Here is a 23,179-nt window from a genome sequence, read left to right on the forward strand (position 1 = left end):
GGCAAATTAGCAATTCAAAAGCAATACTGCATGGTAGGTGGAATAGCAGAGAGTAATGCCATTTTAAAAGATTTACAGGATACTAGGATGATGGCCTCTATCATGTTCCCATTCAACTCACCATTTTGTGGCCCCAGCAAAAATGGATTATAACAGAAGATGAAGAATTACCATAGACTTAATCCAATGACAGTGGGTGCTAAATCGCTTCAGTCGTATCCAACTGTTTGGGACCCTATGGACTGTAGCCTGACAGACTCTTCTGTCCATGGGATTTCCCAGGCAAAAATACTGGAGTGGGTTGTCATTTCCTTCTCCAGGGGATCTTCCTGGCCCAGGGATCTGACCTGCATCTCCTGCACTGGCAGGCAGATTCTTTACCACTAGTGCCACCTGAGAAGTCCACTTAATTCAATGGTAGTCTTAATTGCATATGTTTTGCCAGATGGCATATCATTAATAGAACTTTATTTTCAGCATGTATAGAAGTCCTAGTTCCCAGAAAAGAGGAATACTTCCAGGAGTGGGCTCAGTAAGGGTTCCAAAATCCCTAAAACTATGAGTGCTGACTTGTCATGTTGGGATCCTCTTGCTGGTAGACCCGAGAGCAAAAGAAAGGAGTCACCAGACTGGCCAGAGTAATTAACCCTGATCATTATGAGATGGTTGGTTACTACTACATAATAGGGACAGGGACAAGTATGTCCAGAGCTTGGGAAATCTCGTGCCCTTTTTAACTATGAATAGGTAATTACAGCAACTACAGTAGAGTTGTGACATCAAACCTCCAGAGATGAATTATTGGGTCACCATACTCTGCAAGCAACCCAAAGCAACAAAAGGACTGGCCAAGAGAGGAGACCTGTAAGAGGTGGATGAGGGAAGATGGTGAATATCAGTTAAGTCTTTGGGACGATTGCAGCTGCGGGCAGGTAATGTTTCATTAATTTTTTCTTCCTAAAGAATCAGTGCTATGAACTTAATTCAATAGAGAATGGAACTGGATAGTGTGAAGAACAGCAAGCTGTCAGTGTTCTGCCCATATCTTCTGGGGTCTTTTACATTTTGGGGCGTGAATACCAATGCCCCTTGTGCTTTCATTGGCAATAGCCAGCACACCCATCACTTGGTTTGAGGGCTGTCCTTGGGCTGCTGGAACCTACTTGCCGGTGCCAGCCGGCAAAGTCGATCAGGTCCTGAGAACATGCACGGCGCGGCTGAGAAAGAAAACTACAGCAAAAGAATACTACAACAAAGATGGGGTCGAGAGGATCAGACACATCTCCACAAAGGGAAGCGGTCTGACCACGACTTTATTCAGCATCTTATATTTATACAGGAGAGCGTGAGAAAGACAAGACAGTTAACATTTTTTCTTGGTTGACCTGTACATCTTACAAAAAGTCACAAGAAATCTTGAGAGCATGGGAATGGCACCCTGTTACTATTTCTTACACCAGATAACATTTCCCTGTGAGTGAGAAGTTTGTCCAGAACTCCAGGTGTCTGCAGTAAATAATTGCCTAATCTCTGGGGTGGCGGGACAGAGAGCTATGTTTGCAAGCAAACCCTCAAGGACTGAGGGAGCTCCCAGAGCTGTGTCCTTCAGACACAGGACCCCGTTCTCATGGGCAGCTCCCCGCACTACTTGACCTGTACTCACTGAAAGAAGTGCCTGGGGACTCAGGACCTCCCGGAGGCAGCCCTTGGCCAGTGATAGATAGATGCTGGCATATAAATACTCCAACTTCTTTAGCTTTGGTTAGAAAAACTCTGAGGTATGGCCTAGGCTATGCCCATTGCTCCCTTGCAGAATTAACCCCAAATTACCTTCCTCCAGATTTAGGTTGTTACCACACCCTTGTTTGCTCGCCTTTCTTTTTCTCCTTACTTCCCTACTGTCTTTATTGTTTTTCTGAAAATACTACCTATTAAATCACTTTTACAGGAATCTTGATCTCAAGGTCTGCTTCTAAAAGAGGCAAAAAATTTATTCGAGTAATAATGTTAGTGTCATTTTTATATTAATATGATTATATTACAATAAAGCAAGAAAAGTAATTAAGAACCAAGGTGTTCAACATAAAGGGAAAATGCAAGAGTATAAAATTCAACTTTTAAAAAAATTGCTATAATATTCAGTTTGATTTGGAAATATTAGAATTTTTTTTTTTCCTAAAAAATACTTTTTCTGAGTTCTTCCACTGAAATAGCTAGATGCACCCCAATGCCCAGTATGTGGTCTCTTAATATTGTTTCTTTCTGAAAGGAACCAGCAGTCCTTTAGCAAGTCCAGGTCTGGGAACAGAAAATATATGAGGACCCTAGAAAATACTGTGTGCTAGAAAACAAACTATCCAAGATCACTAGGGTCATGTCATAATGACATAGGAGCCAGCTTGAAGGGACTCCTGCTGGCCAAAGAAGAGATAATTTGAGCATCAAAATAGAGTAAGGACTGATTCCATGAGGTCATTTTACTTGGTCATTTTTACTACGGCATTGAATTATTACTCTGAAAAGTTTTAAGTACTTATCCTGACTTTCCTATTAAATCTGTATTTCAGGGTAACCAAATATTTGACTAGGTGAATTTCCTTCCTATTTTGTAGAAAATTGGAGCTCATAAATGAAGGCACAATAGTATTCTAGAGTCATCATTTTGCAATTTATAATGAAATAACAGTTCTAGGTAACATTAACAACCACCAAAAACCACAAGTGAAAGGTTGATAAGTACTTTGTTAGTGGATAAGTCAAGCTGAGAATATCTGAACACACTGATCAGTTTTAGTAAAAGTGAGACAACCTGCTGTTGTGAAAGCCATCAGACACCCCTACGAAGTACTCTTTTCCTGAATCTAACCAATTCTACGTACCCAGAGTTTTCAGGATGTAAGGGGATAAAGAAATACATCAAATGACATAGAAAACAATTAGTCAAATCAATTATTAGAATAATTCTGCAAACGACTCTTTTGTTGTAGTGTTTTAAATAACAGCAAATAGAAAATGTGGGTGGGTGGAAGACTGTTATGAAATTAGACCTGAGAGCCACAACAATTAAGTGTCATATGTGGATCTTGTTTGGGTCCTCATTTAAATAAATAGAGTATAAATGAATAACTTTGAAGCAATTAGGAAAATTTTCATGATATTAGATATTAAGGAGTTATTGCTTATTTGTTAGATGTGATGATGGCATGTTTTCCCAAGTCCTAATGAATTATATGGCCATTCTGTACTTTTTGTTGGAGAAATGACATGATATAATACAGAAAACCACTGTTGGGTATGGTATATGGAAACTCAAATGGCCAAATATTGAAAATTGTGAAAACTGGTTAATGGGTCTGTGGTTACATTAGATTGATCTACTTTTTTTCCTATGTGTTTGAAACTTTCCATAATAAAATGTTAAACTTAAAAACTTAATAAGGAAAACACAGAATCCAGATGTAGAATCCAGAAGCAATTTCGAAGGGTATAACAAAGCAGTATAAAGCTTTTGGGTCAGCAAACAGAATGATGGTTCCCTCCTGGGTAATCAGTACCTAGAACTGGGGATATTGACACCAGATGGGAAGGTTGTTTGCTTAAAACATGGACATTAGACAACTGTTGACCTAGGACTTTCAGTCAATAAATGGGCCCCTTTCCCAGAAAATGTCAGAAATTGACAGCCTTTGTGTCAGATAGGACAAATAGTAAAAACATCCTGAAAGAGCCAGATAAAAGTCAGCATAACCTGGACTTCAGAAAAAGAAAAAATCCAGGTGAATATAACAAGGTATCAAAGACTCTTGGGCAAATGAGTTGAAGTTTTCAACATATTGTAAAATATTTTTATTGGAGTATAGTTGATTTACAATGTTGTATGAGTTTCAGGTGTACAGCCAAGTGAATCATATATATATATATATATATATATATATGTATAAATTACAAGTTGTATATATAGCCACTCTCTTTTAAAATTCTTTTCCCATATAGGCCATCACAGAGTATTGAGTTCCCTGTGCTACACAATAGGTCCTTATTAGTTATATATTTTATATATAGTAGTGTGTATATGTCAATCCCAATTTTCCAATCTATCTCTCCCCCACTTACCCTCTGGGACCCATAAGTTTGTTTTCTGTATCTGTGACTCTACTTCTGTTTCAACACTTCTTTTTTTTTTTTTTTAGAGAGAGAAAATAACTTGATCATGTTATAGAGCATCTTCTATGTGCCAAACATATGTTAAGCACTTTGAAAGCATAAAAAACTTTAAAATGCTTCAGTATGTAAGAAATTATAGTGCAAAACTTTTTATTTCAGGGCTTAGATGTCCCTATCCAGTAGCTTGTCTTCAAAGAGTTCCAAGGTAAAATGCTCCCAAGTACTGCTATAGACAGGAGGCTTAACAAGGAGAACTTACAGTCATTGCAGGGGAAGCCATGAGGGAAGTCACAGTCCTCAGAGAACACACCTCAGTAAAATGCCCCTCTTTCTGAGTAGCTTGAATACCAAACAGATGTGACCTTTGGAAGAGATGAGGGGGGATGGGGAGAGGAAACAAGAGGAGAGGCAGAAGGGAAAGGAGGGAAGAAGGAAGGATGGAAAGAAGGGAGGGAAGGAAGATGGGGCAGAAAGCCAGTAGGACATTTACAAAGCATTTAGAACACCATAGCATGCCTGTCAAAATAGCACTGTAGACATGGAGCCACCCTCAATAGAAAAATCCTGGAAACTCTTATGGGACAGGCAGGTTCTGCCTCCTAATAGAGAATGAGCCTGGGGGGTGGCAGGGCAGGGCGGGGTGGGGCTGGGGGGGGTTTGTCTATTAAAGTCAGGAAATGACTGGCAGATTTCTAGGAGGTTTCTAGTCCCTTGGATGATTTTAAGACTCCCTCCCCTCCCCTGAAGATTCAAGGCAAAAATGTAAGTGAAGTTAAAAATTAAATTTTTAACTTTGACCTAGGGAGATCAAAGGATATGGTGAAGGATTTAAGTGGCTGAAATTAGCAAATCCAGAAATTCAATATTTTTTAAATTTGACAGGCAAGTCTTCACAGGACAAAAAGGAATCACTTTTCTGTCCTAAATCAGGTTAGTAACTATATGCTTATATATTATTCATAAAGTGAAGTTTAGAATTAATTCTCCAGAAGGATTAATAAGGACGGTTTCTATTAGAGATTTTATCAAAGCTATTTAGCAATCTGAGGAAATTTGGACGGGGGAGTTGGACAAAATATATATTTTTATAGATTTTTCACAAGGGAAAGAAAAAAACATTCCTAGGGATGAGTTTGAGGTGGACAGTTATGTCAATAAAGGAAAGAGAAGTGTGTATTGTGTGGTGTTTAGTCCTTGTGTATGTGTGAGTGGCATGGAGAGCATGTGTGCTTGAGGCGGTGGTGGGGGGTGTGTGTGTATATGTATACAGAAATAAACGGCAGCCCCAGATGTCCCAGTGGGTAATAATGGTGGTTGACAGACTGCTCATTTATATATACTTTACAAACCCAGCCTTAGAAATTTTAAGTATTTTTTGAGCATCTGATGTCATACATGCTGATATAGACAAAACTCTTTGATTCACCCACTTTGTCGAGCTTCCCACTGACAAATGCAGACCTGGCAGCAGGGGTCATTTTGTCCAGGGTAGTGAGGAGAATGATTTGCCTCTCCTTGTAAAAGCATTTTTTTTTAAATTTTTTTTTATTTTTAAACTTTACAATATTGTATTGGTTTTGCCAAATATCGAAATGAATCCACCACAGGTATACTTGTGTTCCCCATCCTGAACCCTCCTCCCTAATCTTTTAGCTCGACGAAGATATAAGAAAAACAAAGAATTGTATGTTACCTTTAATTCCTTTTCTGACATCCTTCCTTTCTTTTTGTACATCCAAGTTTGTTGTTTAGTTGCTAAATCACGTCTGATTCTTTTGCGACCCCATGGGCTGTCCTTGGTATTTCCCAGGCAAGAATACTGGAGTGGGTTGCCATTTCCTTGTCTGGGGGATCTTCCTGACCTAGGAATGGAACCTGAGGCTTTTGCCTCATCTCCTGCATTGTAAGCAGGTTCTTTACTGATGAGCTACCTTCAGTAATCTGCTTCTGTCTGAAAAGCTTCCTTTCTTTCACATTCCCTACAGGGTAGATTTCCTGGCAATGAATTCTCTCAAGTTTTGTTTGACAGTCTTTCTCTTTCACTTTGGAGGGATATCTTCGCTAGATATAGAATTATGGATTGGCAGGATGTCTTGTTTGCTTTTTAGAGTTTTCAGGTTTTCTGTGTATTTTGTAATCAACAAAAATATCATAAAAGTGAAATGTCAAAACAATGGGTACTGGTATGACAAAGCAAGTTTCCCTTGGATTAATGTTTTAAAGCAGAGAGAGGTGCTAGGTGGATTTTAACCAGTTCTTCCCTCTGTAATGCTGATGTCAGTGTGTTTTGCACTTGCAGGGGATAGAAAACAAACTCTTCAGCAAGAAGAAAAACAACCATAACACCATTATGCAAGTGGATAACCAGGTCTCTCCAGGGAAAGGTAGAAATTATTCTCTATGACATAGGCTTCCTTCTTCTTAAACAGGACACTATTGATTCCATGTGAGAAGATTTTGTCCATAAACACATGCGCTAAAATGTAAAGCATCTTAGAAATGTTCAGGAAAGGAGGTGGGGGGGGGGGGTGGAAAATATCCCTGCCATGATTTTCCATTAGAAAAACCCTAAATAAAATAACCCACATACCAAGATTATTCATACTGTTATTTTGATTCTTATACACCTGTCAGTTTATCACTTGGTAGAGAATGTCAGAAAGAGGGGGAACTATTTTGGTTCTACCTCAAAGAGACAGAGAGACAGATACATGGATGGAAGTGAGGCAGGATGAATGTTCTTGAGTCACTGCACCCTTCAACATCAACAGCTGAATATTTACAGGATATTTTTTAGATTGTTTATCTCAAGTAGGGCAGGGGAAAAACAATATGGAATTACTGCTATCAGATTAGCATTATATCTACACTAAGGGGGACAAAAATCCTAGAAGAGAGGGTGGGCTACAAATTGCATACTTTTTCAATTTATATAAATATTAGTGGCCTATTTTATATTTCTTCTTGTGTCAATTTTGATAATTATTTTGGTATTTTCATATTGTCCCTTTGTATTCAAATTATCTAGTCTAGTGTCTGTGTGCTCAGATGTATCCAACTCTTTGTGACCCTGTGGACTGTAGCCCACCAGGCTCCTCTATCCATGGAATTTTAATTATATGTGAACATATAAAAGATATAAACATATATATATATGTATATAAAATTGATTTCTGCCTTTATGTTTAACATTTACTTCTTTTTAGGATCTTTGGGTTCATCCATTGTTCATTTTCCAAGTCTTTGAGTTCTCTCTTTTTAATAAATATGTTCTGAGGTGTAGAATTTGCTCTTTCCAGAGCTTGACATGTAGTATCTTACTGTTACTCAGTCCCAACCACTTTAGAACACTCCTTGTGATTTCTCTTTTTGTGTGTGATTTCTTTTTTTGAGTTTCAGATTTTTTGTTCTTTGTTTTTATTGACTTATAGTTGATTTACAATGTTATGCTAATTTCTGCTATACAGCAAAGTGACTGTTAAACACACCTATACCTTTTTTTTATATTCCTTTCTAAACTCCTATGATTCCTTTTTTTCAAGACTTATTTAGAAATAATTCATATTGTTTCTGGAGCAATGTAGAGAAAAGAACAAAACTCAGAAGGGTACCCTTAATTGACTGTGACAAGCCCTATCCCACACATGGTGAAGATAGCTTCCTCTTTGCCCTCTAGAGGCTTTTTTTTCCTCATCTAGGAATTTTCCCACTGTTTCCTTCAGATTTTCAGGTCTACTTATTCCCCTTTTGCTTTTGAGAATTTTAAAAAGGATGAGGTTGCTTAGAAAGCTTTGACGCAAGTCATCTCAGTGTGCATGTATACGTGTGTGGTTTGAAATGTTTTGCAGATGACCCAAGGCCAGTGAGTTTAAAGGCAAAGGAAGGGCTGGGTAATGATTAAATTTCTAAGACATTTTTTTCTTCCTTTTGCTCAATCTCAAGGTTCAAACAGGGCAAAAATTTTTGCCTCCTGGAAAAGGTTAGGAGGCAATGGATTTTCCCCTCACTGACTCAGCAAGTCTTTGGCATCTAAACATTTAAGGAAAGGGTCACTTACTAGACTCTTCCATTGCCAGGGCATTGGTGTCTGATTCCTGTTGCCCCGTTCTCTGGGAGGCAAAAAGCAACCTGAGATCAAATGTCTTCAGGGAAAAAATCTTCCTTCAATGATCAGTCTATGCCTTGAGGACTCTGTCTTCACAAAATCTTTGGCCTGAGTATCTCATCTTTCCTGCCAGATCATTCACACTTTCAATGAACTGTTAACTTTAAATAAATTTTTATCTAATATTCTTATCTGTTTACAAAGGGAGATCTGTCAAGAAACTAACTTTCCAGGTACTAATGTTACTTTTTTCACTTTATAATATATCTAAATGGAATCCTACAGTTGTACATAAAGAGCTTCCTCATCATTTTTTAAAGTTGCATATGAATTTGGTATGACTATATTATAATTTATTTAGATAATTTATATAAAGTTATCTAATTTATCTAATTTAAAATCTTCTACTGTTTCAAACAATTCTTCAAAAATGTACAATGATACAAAATTCAATTCAGTGGGATCATTGAAAAAAAAAACTTATGTAACTAAATAGACTCAAATATGTAAAGCAAAATTAACACTATTTTTAAAAGGTACAAAAATCCTAATAAAACATTAGCAAAACAAATTTTTTTTTAATTTTAAAAATTGCAAAAACTAAGTCCAATCCTAGAAATGAAAGAATAGTTTTCTATTACAAAGTAAATAATTGTCATTCAATACAAATTAAAGAAGAAAACTATATGATGATCTCATTAGATACAAAAAAAATCTTTATGAGATTAACATTCATTCCTGATGAACACTATTAGGTAACTATGACTATGTGATGGACAGTACTCTAAGACGGCCCCTTTGCACTCTTGGGTGGAACCAAAGGGCAGAGGATTAAGCAGAGAGCTCAGAGGGCAGAGCCAAGGGCCATCAGGATTATCCCCAGGCCTCAATAAAAGTTCAACATTTGTCTAACTGAACTTCAAAACTCTTATTGATCAGTGACTTCTTTTAACACTCCATTTCTCCCCCTTTTGAAACTGGAATGTCCATATCAATTATCCTATGCCTGTCCCACCATTATAAGTAGAAACATTGCGAGTGTGTAACTTGTCTCTCTAATTTCACAAGTTCGCTGATAGATACTGTTCCCATAGTGGGTTACTTTTAGAAGCTTTCTCCGTATTTGTTTTAAATTTTGTAAATTTGAGCTGACATTTTGATGAGGATTTGGACTTGAATTGATAGTGTAATGAGATGAGACCTTAAGGAACTTTGGGATGGGGTGAGTATGTTTTGTATATGGCATGAACATGGATCTTCTGGGACTAGAGAGTGAATTGTTCTAAGACTGCCCACAAGATTCTGGCCCCATACACATCCCTTCAGTTATTTAAGCAAATGCCAAGGAAGGTGCTGCTTTGAAGGGACATTGCAGATCTAAGCATGGTCCATAATCAGCTGATCTTAAATCTAGGTAGGACTGATCTAATCACAGGAGCTTTTTAAATCTGGATCTAGAAGTCAGAGAGCAGCTAGAGATTCAAAGCACGAGAAGCATTTAACAGAAGAGATTCTTCCTCGCTGGTTTTGGGGATACAGGGGGCCGTGTGACAAGCAGCATAATGCACAACATCTTAAAACTGAGAGTAACTCTTAGCTGACAGTCAGCAGGGAAATAGCAACAGAAGTACAACAACCACAGAAAACTGAACTCTTCCAATAGTTCCTTCCAGAGAACCTCCACCTGAGAACTCATCTTGCCTGATCACTTGATTTTAACCTTTGAGACCAGGAGTGAAAAATCCAACCACATCATGCTAAAACTTATGATCTGCAGAATTGTGAATCTTTTATTAAAAGGGTGCCATTTTAAGTCATTAAGTTTGTGAAAATTGTTTAACACAGCAATAGAAATAAATACACTTCATAAAGCATATCTACAAAGAACCTCCAACAAACATTATCCAAAATGTAAAAACATTAGAATTACTCTGTGTAAATCAGGAACAATGGCATAAAACCAGAACTGCTTGATACAATCAGTAATATACTCGTGGTTCTGATGCAATGATACCATGAAGTTAAAGACAGAAGGATAGGAAAAGAGATAAAATCATAATTTGCACATTCCGTACATAAAAAACCTCTCCAAATTAGGAGATGAATTTTTAGAAACAAGATTAACTTTTGGCTAGCTACATGGATATAACATCTCCCTGACTGACCAGTGGCTAAGACTCCGAGCTTCCACTGCCTGGGGTGCAGGTTCAATCCCTGATGGGGAAACTAACCCCCTGCTGCATGGTGTGGCCAAAAAATTATTTCTTTATACTATGCTATGCTATGCTAAGTCACTTCAGTTGTGTCCGACTCTGTGCGACCCCATAGACGGCAGCCCACCAGGCTCCTCCGTCCCCGGGATTCTCCAGGCAAGAACACTGGAGTGGGCTGCCATTTCCTTCTCCAATGCTAACCACAGACAATTTAAAACCTCTGCTGGGTTGTAATAACGGAGGTTCCATCCTCTTTTCTTTCAGGCTTGCCAACAAATGTGCTTTTGGATCTATGCCAATCTGATATGTGATCACAGTTTCTCTACACAATTTTTTTTGATGTATGTGGCCGGGGCATTATTCTGCCTACTACACATCCTTTTTTTGTGTGTGTGTCTTTTTAAATTTTTATCTGCACCGCAGGGCATGTGGGATGTTAGTTTCACACAGGAGAAATGGAACCCACAACCCCTGTGGTGCAGGCACTGAGTCTTAACCACTGGACAACCTGGGAAGTCCAAAAATGTCCACATCCTTGCCAACACTCATTTCTTACCTTTTTTGATAAAAGTCATTTTCAAAGGTGTAAGATGCTATCCCATTATAGTTTTGATTTGCATTTTCCTAATGATGAGTAATGCTGAACATCTTTCCATGTACCTCTTAACTACATGCATGTCTTCTTTGGAAAAATGTCTCTTCAGTTCTGCCCATTTCTTAATCAGATTTTTTTGTTTTTGCTTTTTAAAAATTTTTCCTGTTAAATTGTGTGAGTTCTTTTCACTCTGCTCAATGTTATGTGGCAGCCTGGATGGGAAGAGAGTTTGAGGGAGAGTTGATACATGTATTTGTATGGCTGAGTCCTTTTGCCGTCCCCCTGAAACTGTCACACTGTTTGTTAATTGGCTACATCTCAATACAGAATAAAAACAAAATTGAGTTCTTTTTATATTTTGCAGTCTAACCCCTTTCAGATAAATGATTTGCAAATGTCTTCTCCCATTCAGTAGGTTGCCCTTTCATTTTGTTTATAATTTCCTTTGCTGTCCAGAAGACTTTTAGTTTGATACAGTGCCCTTTGTTCATTTTTGCTTTCTCTGCTTTTGCTTTTGGTGTCTTATTAAAAGATCATTGCCAAGACCTATGTCAGGGAATTTACCATCTGTATGTTCTAGATATTTTATGGTTTCATGTCTTGAGTTCAAATTTTAATCCATTTTTACTTAATTTTTGTATATGGTATAAGAGAGTGGTCCAGTTTCATTCTTTCACATGTGATTGTCCAGTTTTCCCAACACCACTATTGAATACTTTAATATTTATTGAAGTATAATTATATAAAATAAAATATGGATCTTAAGTGTATATTTAGATGTGCTTTGAGAAATGTATAAACTTACAAACAAGACTCATAGAACATTACATTAGTTTAAAGTCCCATGATGCCCCTTTGCCCTCCTTACCAAGAGGGAATTGTTATTTAATATCTAGCCACATAAATTAATTTTGCCTATTTTTAAAATTCATAGAAATAGCATGCATAAAAATGGTATTCACTCTTTGGTGTCTAGCTTCTTTAGCTGAGCAAATGTTTGTTGAGATTCATCCAGATTGTTGAGTGTATCAGTGTTTCCTTCCTTTGTATTTCTGAGTAATATCCATTGTATTAATATACTACAGTATGTTCATCCATTCCAAAGATCCAGCTATTTTAAATAAAGCTGCCATAAACAATTCAGTACAAGCCTTTTGTAGATATGTATTTTTATTTCTCTTGAGAAAGGCCATTTGTTGAAAAGACTAGTATCTTCCATTGAATTGCATTAGTGCATTTATTCAAAAACATATGATCATATATATTCCTCTCTTTCTGGACTCCCTATTTTCTCCTATAGATGAATTTGTTTGGTCTCACACTAACACTGCATTGATTACTGTAGCTTGAAGCTAGCTCAAATACATTACTTTTTAAAAAATTTATTTATTTTAATTGGAAGCCAATTACATTACACAGTACTTTTTTTTAAATGCAACTTTCTTCTGCAATGTGCACATATGAGTTTCTCAATCAGACTAGTCATGTAAGTTTTGAGAATAAAGTAGTTTGCTTGAGGGAAGGTCTTGTTGGTTATTCAGGGGACTTATTTCCAAGAGTAACTCAGGGTGTTTTTAAAAATGGTCCCTTTAAAATAAACATTAGGAAGGGCCACTTATTAGGAAGGGCCACTAGGAAATTTGGGCCCCTAATGTTAAAATATGTTTTTTTCCTCAGCTGTGTTAACGATGGATATTTTCTCTCGTACATTCCAGTTCCATATTTTTGTTCCGTTCGTTATGGAATCGCTGTCTTCCTGCTCCTCTGTAATGTTATAATAATGTCACAGCGTGTGTGTCTGAGCCTCACAATGATAGCCATGGTGAACAGCACGGAGCCACATGGTTTGTCCAACACCTCCACAAAGGAGCTCCAGGATAACATAAAGGTATATCAAAAATATTACACACAGTCATAAGTTTAAAATCCTATCTTGCTAACTAATTTGTGTAGAGATTGAATGTTATCATAATTGATATGATAGTAATTATTCAAAAAAGAAACTCAAGTCTTGATCTACCTCATCAGCAGTAACCTAAATGAAGATGTCCCATGACTAAAGTATGTCTCAGTATTTGTAAAGGGCAAGAGAAGTTTGGACAAGAGAAAAAAGGAAAACATCTTAAATAAGAAATAGAAATCAACACATTTTCTTTCTTATTTATGTTTTTAACTTACAGTATATTTACATGTTTTGTTAATTTCACCTACAGAAGGTAATGGGTTGATAACTATCAGAAAATGTAGTACAAAAGAAATGGAAATAGGAAAAACTATTTTTTCACTATAATTTTTTATGTCCCTTTTTTAATACACAAGCAAATAAAATATTTCCTTATTTTCACCCCTATTTACATTAAGAGTAATGCTCTATATGTAATGTACTGTACCCTGATTTTTTTTTAACATAAGCATCAGAACCAGGTCTCAGATTTGACACATATGTAGGAATTCCTACAGGGAATTTAAAATAACTGTAATCAATATGTCAGGGGTCTAATGGGAAAAGAATACAACACCAGAGAGGTAATGTCAATAGAGAGGTGGATATTATTAGAATAAAAAAGAAATAGTAGAAATCATGGCAATTATAACAGGTATAAAGAATGCCTTGATGGGCTCATATGTAGTATCAACACAGGTGAGGAAAGAATCAGTGAACTTGAATACACAAACTTCCCAAGCTAAAATGAAATAGATTAAAAAATAAAAAACTAAGCAGAACATCCCAGAACTGTGGACAATACCAAAAGGTGTAACACGTGCTTGATTAGAATATCAGAAAGAGTAGGAAAAATGGAAAGAAGAAATATTTGAAAAATTAATGGCTGAGAACTTTTTGAAGTTAATGGCACACACCAAACCATAAATTCAGAACACTAAACAGGATAAATACTAAAAAGAAAATTAATCAAGAACAACAAGAATTACCACCCAGACATACATATTTAAATTGCAGAAAACCAAGACAAAAAGAATATCTCAAATAAATCTGGAGGAAAAAGACTACAGAAGAACAAGGATAAAAATTACAGAAGATTTCTTATCAGACACCACTCAAACATAAAGAAAGAAGTGAAATCTCTAAAGTACTGAAAGAAAAAAAAAACCTGCCAAACTAAAATTCTATATCCTATGAAGTTACGCATTTAAGAATTTAAGAAGTTGTATACTTTATGACAAAGATTAAATACACAGTTTATTGTGTCAACTGTACTTCAAAAAATTTGTCAAAAAATCAATTTTATTCAAAATTTTTTAATTCTTGGTATTCCATTGCCTTGGTTTAAATATCAAGAACCCCATTTTCTAGAGAAATGGCTACTCACAAAAGCTGTATTTTATTTCCTTCACTGTAGTAAAAGAAGGGGCAGCTCAAACTGTGAAGCTTGAAACTTTTCTTTGGCACATTCACCATACCCCTCCCCTTCTCCTCCCCGCCAGGAGTCTGCTGCTGTAATCCAGGAGAATTGACCTTCTTCAAATAAGAGTCATAGAAAAGGAATTCAGTTTTCTCCTCTACAAAGGTACTAGATGAAGAAATCGAATAGATAATTATTCTCAAATATGAAAACTCACCAGATTATTTTCCCAAAGCAGACCTAAATTGTAAACTGAAATTACAAATGAACCTAAAAACTAGCAAAGTAACTATAACTAGGAAAGGACATTATAGTGTAGCACATTTAGGTACTCAAAGCCGAGATGTCCCGGTGATAGAAGTCTCTGCTCAGATAGCGGATGAACGGGAAAAAAAAGAAAAGAAATTGACAGAACTCAGAAAACTGGTACGATAATACTAGACAGAACATTTTAGAAAAGAAAGCAAATAACAAGGAAAACAAGAGAGAACAGAAACCAAAGAGAGCGCAATCCGGGACACTGAGTATAGAAAAGAAAAGGAAGGAAGATGAGAAAGTGTTACACATAAATGAGAAATATCCTCTGTCTTCCCTTTGCCAAAACAGCCAAAAAATATATATATAATTATTTTATTTTGTTTAAAATTTACCAATCTGATAGAAATTCTGTGATAACTTTAAAATTTATTAATGAATGTATACATTTTATATTTCTGTGATCTATATTTATTGGTCATTACCATTTTTTTCTCTTATAAGTTATCTATTGATACCCTTAGTGCATTTTACCTACTGGGATATTATCTATTTTTTCATTTATATGACTCATACAGATGTATATATATTTATTCCTAAGATTTATATAGGTTAATTTATTTATATACAGAGTACTTTAATGATAACTAGTTAATGGATTGAATATGGAAATACTCAGGCTTTATTCTTCTGGTGTGGGGAATTTCATCTGAGGCGAGTGGTTTGCATTCAACTATGGTGCCCACTTTTCTTCTTTTTCTACACTCCACTATAAAGAGTGATGGCTTTATGCCATGAAAAAAACAACCCAATATTCTGAATAATCTGCACAGGGAGAGTTGAGCAAATGTGTGCTGAATCACCTGATATGGGGAAAGGTGAATACTGATTTCCTTGGGAAAATACCTGTCATTTAGAAAAATATGGCAGAGCATCTTGTTCCATCCTCTGAGTAACCTCCCACCAATGAAAAAGATCTGGAGCTTCCATGACCACTTGGCTACTATATAGAGGCCCCTCACTATTAGTTTTCAATATACTCAGAGTGATGTTTCTACCAAATCTCTCATGGAAGTCCTTTCTATCAGACAAGACATCACTATCTACAGCTATAGGATGACAGGGATTTGAGAAAGGGAGACAGGATGAAGGGCGCAAGATAACAGTGAAAAGAGAACAAACAGGCAGGCTCCTATCTAGTTGCTTATTTCATAGTCAACCAAGAGTTCCATTTAGAACATTCATTCTTTATCTAAAATAAACTAATTATGCAAGTGCATAGACAGTTTAGAGAAAGGGACTATCTTAGACATTTCCAAAGAAGTTTTCATCTTGTCCTCACATACTAAAATTAAAATTTCTTCCTGTGCAGTGAGTCCAAAAATACTGCAACCTCCTCATAGTCCAAACTGTAAGTTCAATATTAAAAATTTCTTATGTCAGATTTAATAAAGCAACAAAACTATGCAAGACCCCCTAGCCAAAACCAGCAAAGGAATCCACTCCCGAGACAGACAACAAAACATGCCGCATCAGAGCCAAGTGAAAGAAGAGGAATGGCCTTTTTTCCTTTATTATCCCATTCAATTATTCCCATAGTTCAGCATGAGAACTTTTCTTCATGATTTGATATTCTCTCTATTGCTACTTTGCTCTCTGGGATCAGTGTGTGTGTTGTTAGGGGGATATGTTGTTTTGTGAACAAGGTTAACTGAATAGAGAAAAAGGATGAGAAGGGGCAAGTGGAAGTTAATAACTGCAGTAAATGTAGTACTACATGGTATTCTACAGAGGAGTTTGCATGTATTATTAATATTTAAGAAATAAGTATTAGAGATGTTGAAGGTGAACCTGTAGAAATGTTCTGGACTCACCTCCTCTTACAGACACACCAAATATACAGATACCTATGGAAGGTTTTCCTCTGGGAAAAAAAATCAAAAGATGAATACTCCTACACATCAGGAGAACAAGAAAATGCCCATAACCAAGAGGAAATGCTGAGACACAATCTCACTGCAAACCCCTGGCAAGGTGACCCAGCAAGACATCCCCCTCAGGAGTGAAGAGTCTGAACCCCGCATTGGGCATCATCCCTGCGCCTGAGAGATAAGCCACCCAAAGGTCTAGCTCTGAAAGCCAACAGGGCTCACAAACACAAGTCCCACAAGGGTAAAGGGAACTGAGAAATGGTTCTTAAACGGCTTGCCCATGGACTCACCTACCCCTTGACACAGCACGGAATCAGGTGTTTGAAAAGCACCAAGACATTCTATGAAGGAGGTTTATTTGCTTACCATAAACTGTTGACTTGAGGCACAAGCATCTAGTTTAATACACATCCAGGGTCTTCTGGGGTTCTTTCCCTTTGGGGACAGAAGCCAGTGAATGCCATCCTCGTGTTCTCTCTTTGCTGTACTCCAGAGAGCCGATATCTTCCAAAGGGGCAGCATTTACATTCACCTGGCAATCTTGTTCTGGTGCTCCATTTTTTTTTTCCTTTTCCTTTTTAGCAGCTGCAGCCTTGATCACCTGGCTCTGGTGGCCAGCAGGGCTTGACAAAAGTAGTATCTATTTGTGATAAAAATTCTCAGCAAGTTGAGTATAAAGGGAACATACTTCAGCATAGTACAGACCAGCAATGTAACAAGGCCACAGATAACATCATACCTAATGGTGAAAATCTGAAAGCTTTTCTTCCAATGTCAGGAAAAAAACAGTGATGCCCACTCCCACCACTTTTATTCAGCATAGTAGTAGAAGCTTTCACTGGAGCAATTAGGCAAGGTAGAAAAGGAGGGGCATCCAAACTGTAAAGGAAGAAGAAACATTGTCACTATTTGCAGATGACATGACATTATAATAGAAAATTCTAAAGACTTCACTAAGGAAACTGTTCAGGCTAATAAATGAATTTGGTAAACTTGTGAGATACAAAATCAATATACAAAAATCTTTTGTGTTTCTATGCACAAATAAAAAACTGGTAGAGATAAAATTAAAACAATTGCATCAAAAAGAATAAAATAGCAGGAATGCATTTAATCAAGAAGGTGAAATACCTATGCACTGAAAACTACATGATGCTGATGAAAGAAACCGAAGAAGATACAAGTAAGTGGATAAATATTTTGTGCTCATAGATTGGAAGAATTCATATTGTCAAAAAGTCTACAGATTAGATGTAATCTTTATCAAAAGTCCAATTACATTTTTTACAGAAGTAGAACACACAGTGCAATTTGTATGGACCCAAAATAGCCAAAGCAATAATAAGAAAGAAAAACAAAGTTAGAGGCGTCAAGCCCTCTGATTTCGAACTATATCCCAAAAATAATCAAGGAAAATTATAAACACAGACACGTTGATCAATGAAGCAGAGTAGGTAGCCCAGAAATAAACCCATTCATAAGGTGGGCAATTAATCTATGACAGAGGAGCCAAGAATTTACAATGATGAATGGACAATCTCTTCAATGAATGGTGTTGGAAAAACTAGATCCCTATCTTAGACACAAAAATTAACTCAAAATGAATCCAAATTGGAACATAAAACCTAGAACCATGAAACTAAAAGAAAATATAAGTGAAAAACTCATTGATTTTTTGGATTTGACATCAAAGTCAATGGCAACAAAAGCAGAAGTAAACAAGTGAGACTACATCAAACGAAAAGCTTCTGCTCGGCAAAGGGACCCATCAACAAAATTAAAGGGCAACCTGCTGAATGGGAGACAGTATTTGCAAACCATGTATCTGGTCAGGGATGAATATCCAAGATATATGAAGAACTCATCTAACTCTATGGCAAAAAAAAAAAAAATCCAATCAAAAATGAGCAGAGGATATAAATAGACATTTTTCTGAGAAAAATGTCAAGTTTGTCAACAGGCACAAGAGAATGAGCTCAATATTATCATGGAAATGTAATTCAAACCCGTATCACCTCACACCTGTCAGAATGGATATTATCAAAAAGATAAGAAATATTGTATTGGCTAAGATGTAGAAAGACGAGAACACTAGTGCACTGGTGGTGTAATGTAAATTACTACAGTTGCCATGGAAAACAGTATGTATGAAGGTTCTTCAAAAAAATAACCATATGATACAGCAATTCTACTTCTGGGTATTTATCCAAAGAAAAAGAAAACACTAACTTGAAAAAATATCTACATCCCATGTTCATTGCAGCATTATTTACAATATCCTAAGTATTCATTAATGAATGAATAGATAATGTAAATGTGGTACTGATATTTAATAGAATATTACTTGGACATAAAAAGTATGAAATCTTGCCATTTGCTGCAACATGAATGGATCTTGAGGGCCTTGTGCTAAGTGAAATAAATCAGAGACAACTACTGTATAATTTCAATTATATGTGAAATCTAAACAAAACCGAGCTCCTGGACACAGAGAATAGGTTGGTGGTTGCTAGTAGCACGGGGCTGGGGAGGCTGGGCAAAATGGGTAAAAGGAGTTAAAAAGTGCAAACATCCAGCTGTAAAATAAGTTCTGAGGGTATAGCATATGGCATGGTGACTACAGTTAAAAGCACTATCTTGTATAGTTGAAAGTTGCTAAGAGAATAGGTCTTAAAAGTTTTCATCACAACTAGAACTAGAACCATACGTTGTCATGGATGTTAACTAGACTTTGGTGATCATTTCTCAATACGTGCAAACATCCAATCATGTTGTACACCTGAAACTAATATGCCAATTGCATCTATATTTAAAAAAAAAACAAAAACAAGTTTTAAATGTCTATGCTGTGCAGGTAGGGCAAGAATAGATGATGCCCTTTATAGCAAGAACTTCCTTATAGTTCAGGATGCCAATGATAAAACGTAATTACACACAGAAAGTGATGTTATTAGGAATAAGTAAGTCATGTAACAGAGGAGATTAGGCAGAGGGCAGATATTTTACATGAGGTAAGCTGGAAGACAGAACGACCAGTTTTCCCACATTCCTGAACATTAGAGAAAATCATTTGCAGAGTGGCTAGACTCGTCTCCTTTTTTCTTTCAGAACCCTGTGTATAACTGGAGCACTGAAATCCAGGGGATCATGTTAAGTTCCATCTTCTATGGTGTACTCATCAGCCAAATTCCTGCAGGATATTTATCTGGAATATACTCTTTAAAGAAAATGATTGGTTTTGCATTACTTCTCAGCTCTCTATTTACCCTGCTCCTCCCACTGGCAGCTGAATTTGGAGAAATTTTGGTCATTATATGCCGAGTAATCAAGGGACTGTTCCAGGTATAAAGATAATGCAAAATAGAATATTACTCAGCCATAAAAAAGAATGAATTTGATTCAGTTCTAGTGAGGTGGATGAACCTAGAATCTGTTATACAAAGTGAAGTCAGAAAGAGAAAAACAAATATCATATATTAACACATATATATGGAATCTAGAAAATGGCATTGAGAAACTTATTTGCAGGGAAGAGATGGAGACACAGATGTAGAGAATGGCCTTGTGGACCCAGTGGGAGAAGGCAAGAGTGGGATGAATGGAGAAAGTAGCACTACATGAATGAAATGAAAATGAATCTAAATGAAAAATAGATAGCTGGTGTAAAGTTGCTGTATAACACAAGGAGCCCAGCCTGGTGTTCTGTGATGACCTAAAGGGGTAGAATGAGTAGGGGAGATGCAGGCTCAAGAGGGAGGGGATATACATATAATTATGGCTGATTCACATTCTTGTACAGCAGAAACCAATACAACATTGTAAAGCGATTTTCCTCCAATTAAAAAAATAAAAGGATAATGCAAAAACTAGAGTTTAAATTCACAGAACATGTCAGAGATCAAATGTTCTAATCATTCTTTCAGGGGATAACATTAACAACTCAGCAAGTAATATGGATCAAGTGGGCTCCTCCCTTGGAACTAGGCCGACTTACTGCTCTGAGTTTGTCAGGTAATAACTTAGGGCCTAGAATGCCTAGTCCTATTGTCATCTCATTGTAGCATGTTCTGCCCTAGAACATAAGAAATATGTGTGTTTCGAACTGTCAAGGGCTTTGGAAACCATCCACACTTTAAATATGTGGAAACTGTCTAGGACAGAGAAAAGGTTTCCTTATCTCTAACAACAGCAAAAAGAGAAGAAAGCAAATATTTCATTATTTTCTTGTGTTTGATATTATATGAATATTTCACTAGAAGTTGTTCACTGCCACCATGAAGCTACATTATCTCCGTTTCCAGATGCCTGCATTAATTAGGGATGTTCTTTGTGCCTTCTGATTAGGACTCCTACTAGGACCCTGTATTGTCCTGCTTATCACTGGATTCATCTGTGACTCCCTGGGATGGCCCATGGTCTTTTATATTTTTGGTGAGTCTCTTTCTATAAAAATCCAAGTCATTATTTAAAGGTCTATAAAACCTAAATGTAAATGCAAAATTTAATAATTTATATGAGATTAACAATATTAAAAATAATAAATCACATTGAAGGAAAAAGAGCAGTCAACATTCATTAATTTCTTATTGCAAGTGAGACATCATGCTCAGAACTATACATGCATTATTGTACATAATTTCACAACTCTATAACATCGATGCTACAGAAACATATCCCTTACATAAACTCATGGGGAAAGGGATGATCAGAACAGGTCAAACATAATATGAGTATACTATGTATACTTAACATCCCAAGCATGATTTGATACATCATCTTATGTGAAAGTGAAAGTTGCTCAGTCATGTCCGAATCTTTGAGACTGCATGGACTATACAGTTTCCAGGCCAGAATACTGGAGTGTAGCTATTCCCTTCACCAGGGGATCTTCCCAACCCAGGGATCAAGCCCAGGTCTTCCACACTGCAGGCAGATTCTTTACCAGCTGAAACACCAGAGAAGCCCAAGAATACTGGAGTGGATAACCTATCCCTTCTCCAGGGGATCTTCCGGACCCAGGATTCGAACTGGGGTCTCCTGCATTGCAGGTGGATTCTTTACCAGCTGAGCTACCAGGGAAGCCCTATCATCTCATAATCAAACATATTCGTTTCTAGAGTTACACATGAAATTCTCAACAAATTGGAATAAATGAAAAACTACAAAGGACTGGGGTTTCCAGATAAGTTAGAAAATCACTTTCAAATCTTGATTTTAAATTTGTCAGTAAGGGACTGTGGATGAGTGCTTTTATGTTCGTTTGATAGACAAATAACAATATAGAGGCTTAATGCAGAGGGATCTATTTATGAAGCAATTATTTAAAATGGTATAAAGATGTGGCAGAATCACAGGATTAGAGAAGTGATCTGGTGCTAGCAAAAAAGAAGCTAATACCATCCCCAGGTCCAAAGGGGCAAGCAAGGGAGTAGTTGAGGGGAATCCACTAGGAGAGAGTCCTGTAGAGATATCTACATTGACAGGACCTGTGACTTTTCATAAAAGGGAGTATATATAGACTGAGGCAATGCTGCGGAAAGTGATAACTAGGGAAAGAGACACCCTAATCTCATTCAAGTTTCTCCTTCTAATCTTCTGCTTAGGCTTTCTTCTGCCCAAATCTATCTGGAAAGCAGAGGACATGGGGGCCTGTTGATGTTCATTCAAGTCAGCCATCTGTGACCAAAGCAGGGTGGAGAGTGGATCTACAGGGAGCCTCTGATACTCACAGGGAGCAAATGGCCAACCCATAATGTGAAACTATGTCTTCCATCCTCTCAGTTTCACTGCTCTTCATCACTGCCATTAGTCATCAAATATTTTTTTCTGTTCCTTGCTCTTATTCTCTTCCTGATATTCCCACTACACATATATTACACCATTGTAGTTGTACACAATTGTTGGATATTCGTTTCTTTTTAGTGCTTTTATTCTATTTGCATTTCAGGTTTGGAAATCCATATGGACATTTCTTGAAGTTCAGTGATTTTTTTTCCTTCAACCATGTCTATCTATTAATGAGCCCATTAAAGGCATTCTTCATTTCTGTTACAGTGTTTTTAATTTAAAGCATTTTCTTTTGATTGTTAGAATTTGTCTCTCTACTTACATTACTACTTATTCTTATATGTTGTCTTTTTCACAGGCTTTTTAATCATGTGTTAAATTTTTGATCTCATAATTCCATACCTCTGCTAATATCTGAATCTAGTTTTGATGCTTGCTCTGTCTCTTCAAACTGTTTTTTTGTTTTCTTCTATGCTTCATGGTTTTCTTGTTGAAAGCTCAGCAAAATTCACTAAAATGAAATAAATAGGACTTTAGTATGAGGTTTTATGTTTTACTGGCTACAGGTTAATCTGGCTTACTGTGTGCTCTGTTTTAGAGGCTACAATTTCCTCTGGTATCTTTGTTTTTGTCTTTCCTGTAGTTTTTTTAGTTTCTCTACAGACTTCTTAAATAAGGTTTGGGACAGGCAATTCTAGCTAGATTCCCACTAACATGCAAGGATTCTTCTGATATGGTGGTAAGGTGTGTATGTGGGGAGACAGTGT

The 23,179-nt window shown here is 36.7% G+C and overlaps 1 protein-coding gene and 1 long non-coding RNA gene across 16 annotated transcripts in view; one reads left to right on the top strand and one right to left on the bottom strand.

Annotated features, from left to right (window-relative positions):
* The window catches only part of LOC104991118, a 17,781-nt gene extending 11,833 nt beyond the window's left edge, over nucleotides 1–5,948 (bottom strand). The window contains exon 1 of the long non-coding RNA XR_825571.1: nucleotides 5,858–5,948. This is a non-coding gene — a long non-coding RNA (uncharacterized LOC104991118). The remainder of the gene's footprint in view (nucleotides 1–5,857) is intronic.
* Nucleotides 4,832–23,179, top strand: part of SLC17A1 (solute carrier family 17 (organic anion transporter), member 1) — a 240,445-nt gene continuing 222,097 nt past the window's right edge. For 13 of the 15 annotated variants that reach the window (XM_010843471.1, XM_010843470.1, XM_010843474.1 and 10 more), the window contains exons 1-7: nucleotides 4,861–4,926; nucleotides 5,047–5,094; nucleotides 6,464–6,548; nucleotides 12,793–12,965; nucleotides 19,734–19,967; nucleotides 20,549–20,636; nucleotides 20,970–21,056. In XM_010843471.1, the coding sequence (XP_010841773.1) occupies nucleotides 6,515–6,548; nucleotides 12,793–12,965; nucleotides 19,734–19,967; nucleotides 20,549–20,636; nucleotides 20,970–21,056 (616 nt within the window). In that variant the 5' untranslated portion in view covers nucleotides 4,861–4,926; nucleotides 5,047–5,094; nucleotides 6,464–6,514. Of the gene's footprint in view, nucleotides 4,927–5,046; nucleotides 5,095–6,463; nucleotides 6,549–12,792; nucleotides 12,966–19,733; nucleotides 19,968–20,548; nucleotides 20,637–20,969; nucleotides 21,057–23,179 lie in introns of all 15 variants that reach the window. The other 2 variants (XM_010843484.1, XM_010843485.1) reach the window with 2 other exon arrangements.

Source organism: Bison bison, unplaced genomic scaffold (assembly GCF_000754665.1).
Source record: "Bison bison bison isolate TAMUID 2011002044 unplaced genomic scaffold, Bison_UMD1.0 scf7180017864182, whole genome shotgun sequence".
NCBI classification, from domain to species: domain Eukaryota; kingdom Metazoa; phylum Chordata; class Mammalia; order Artiodactyla; family Bovidae; genus Bison; species Bison bison.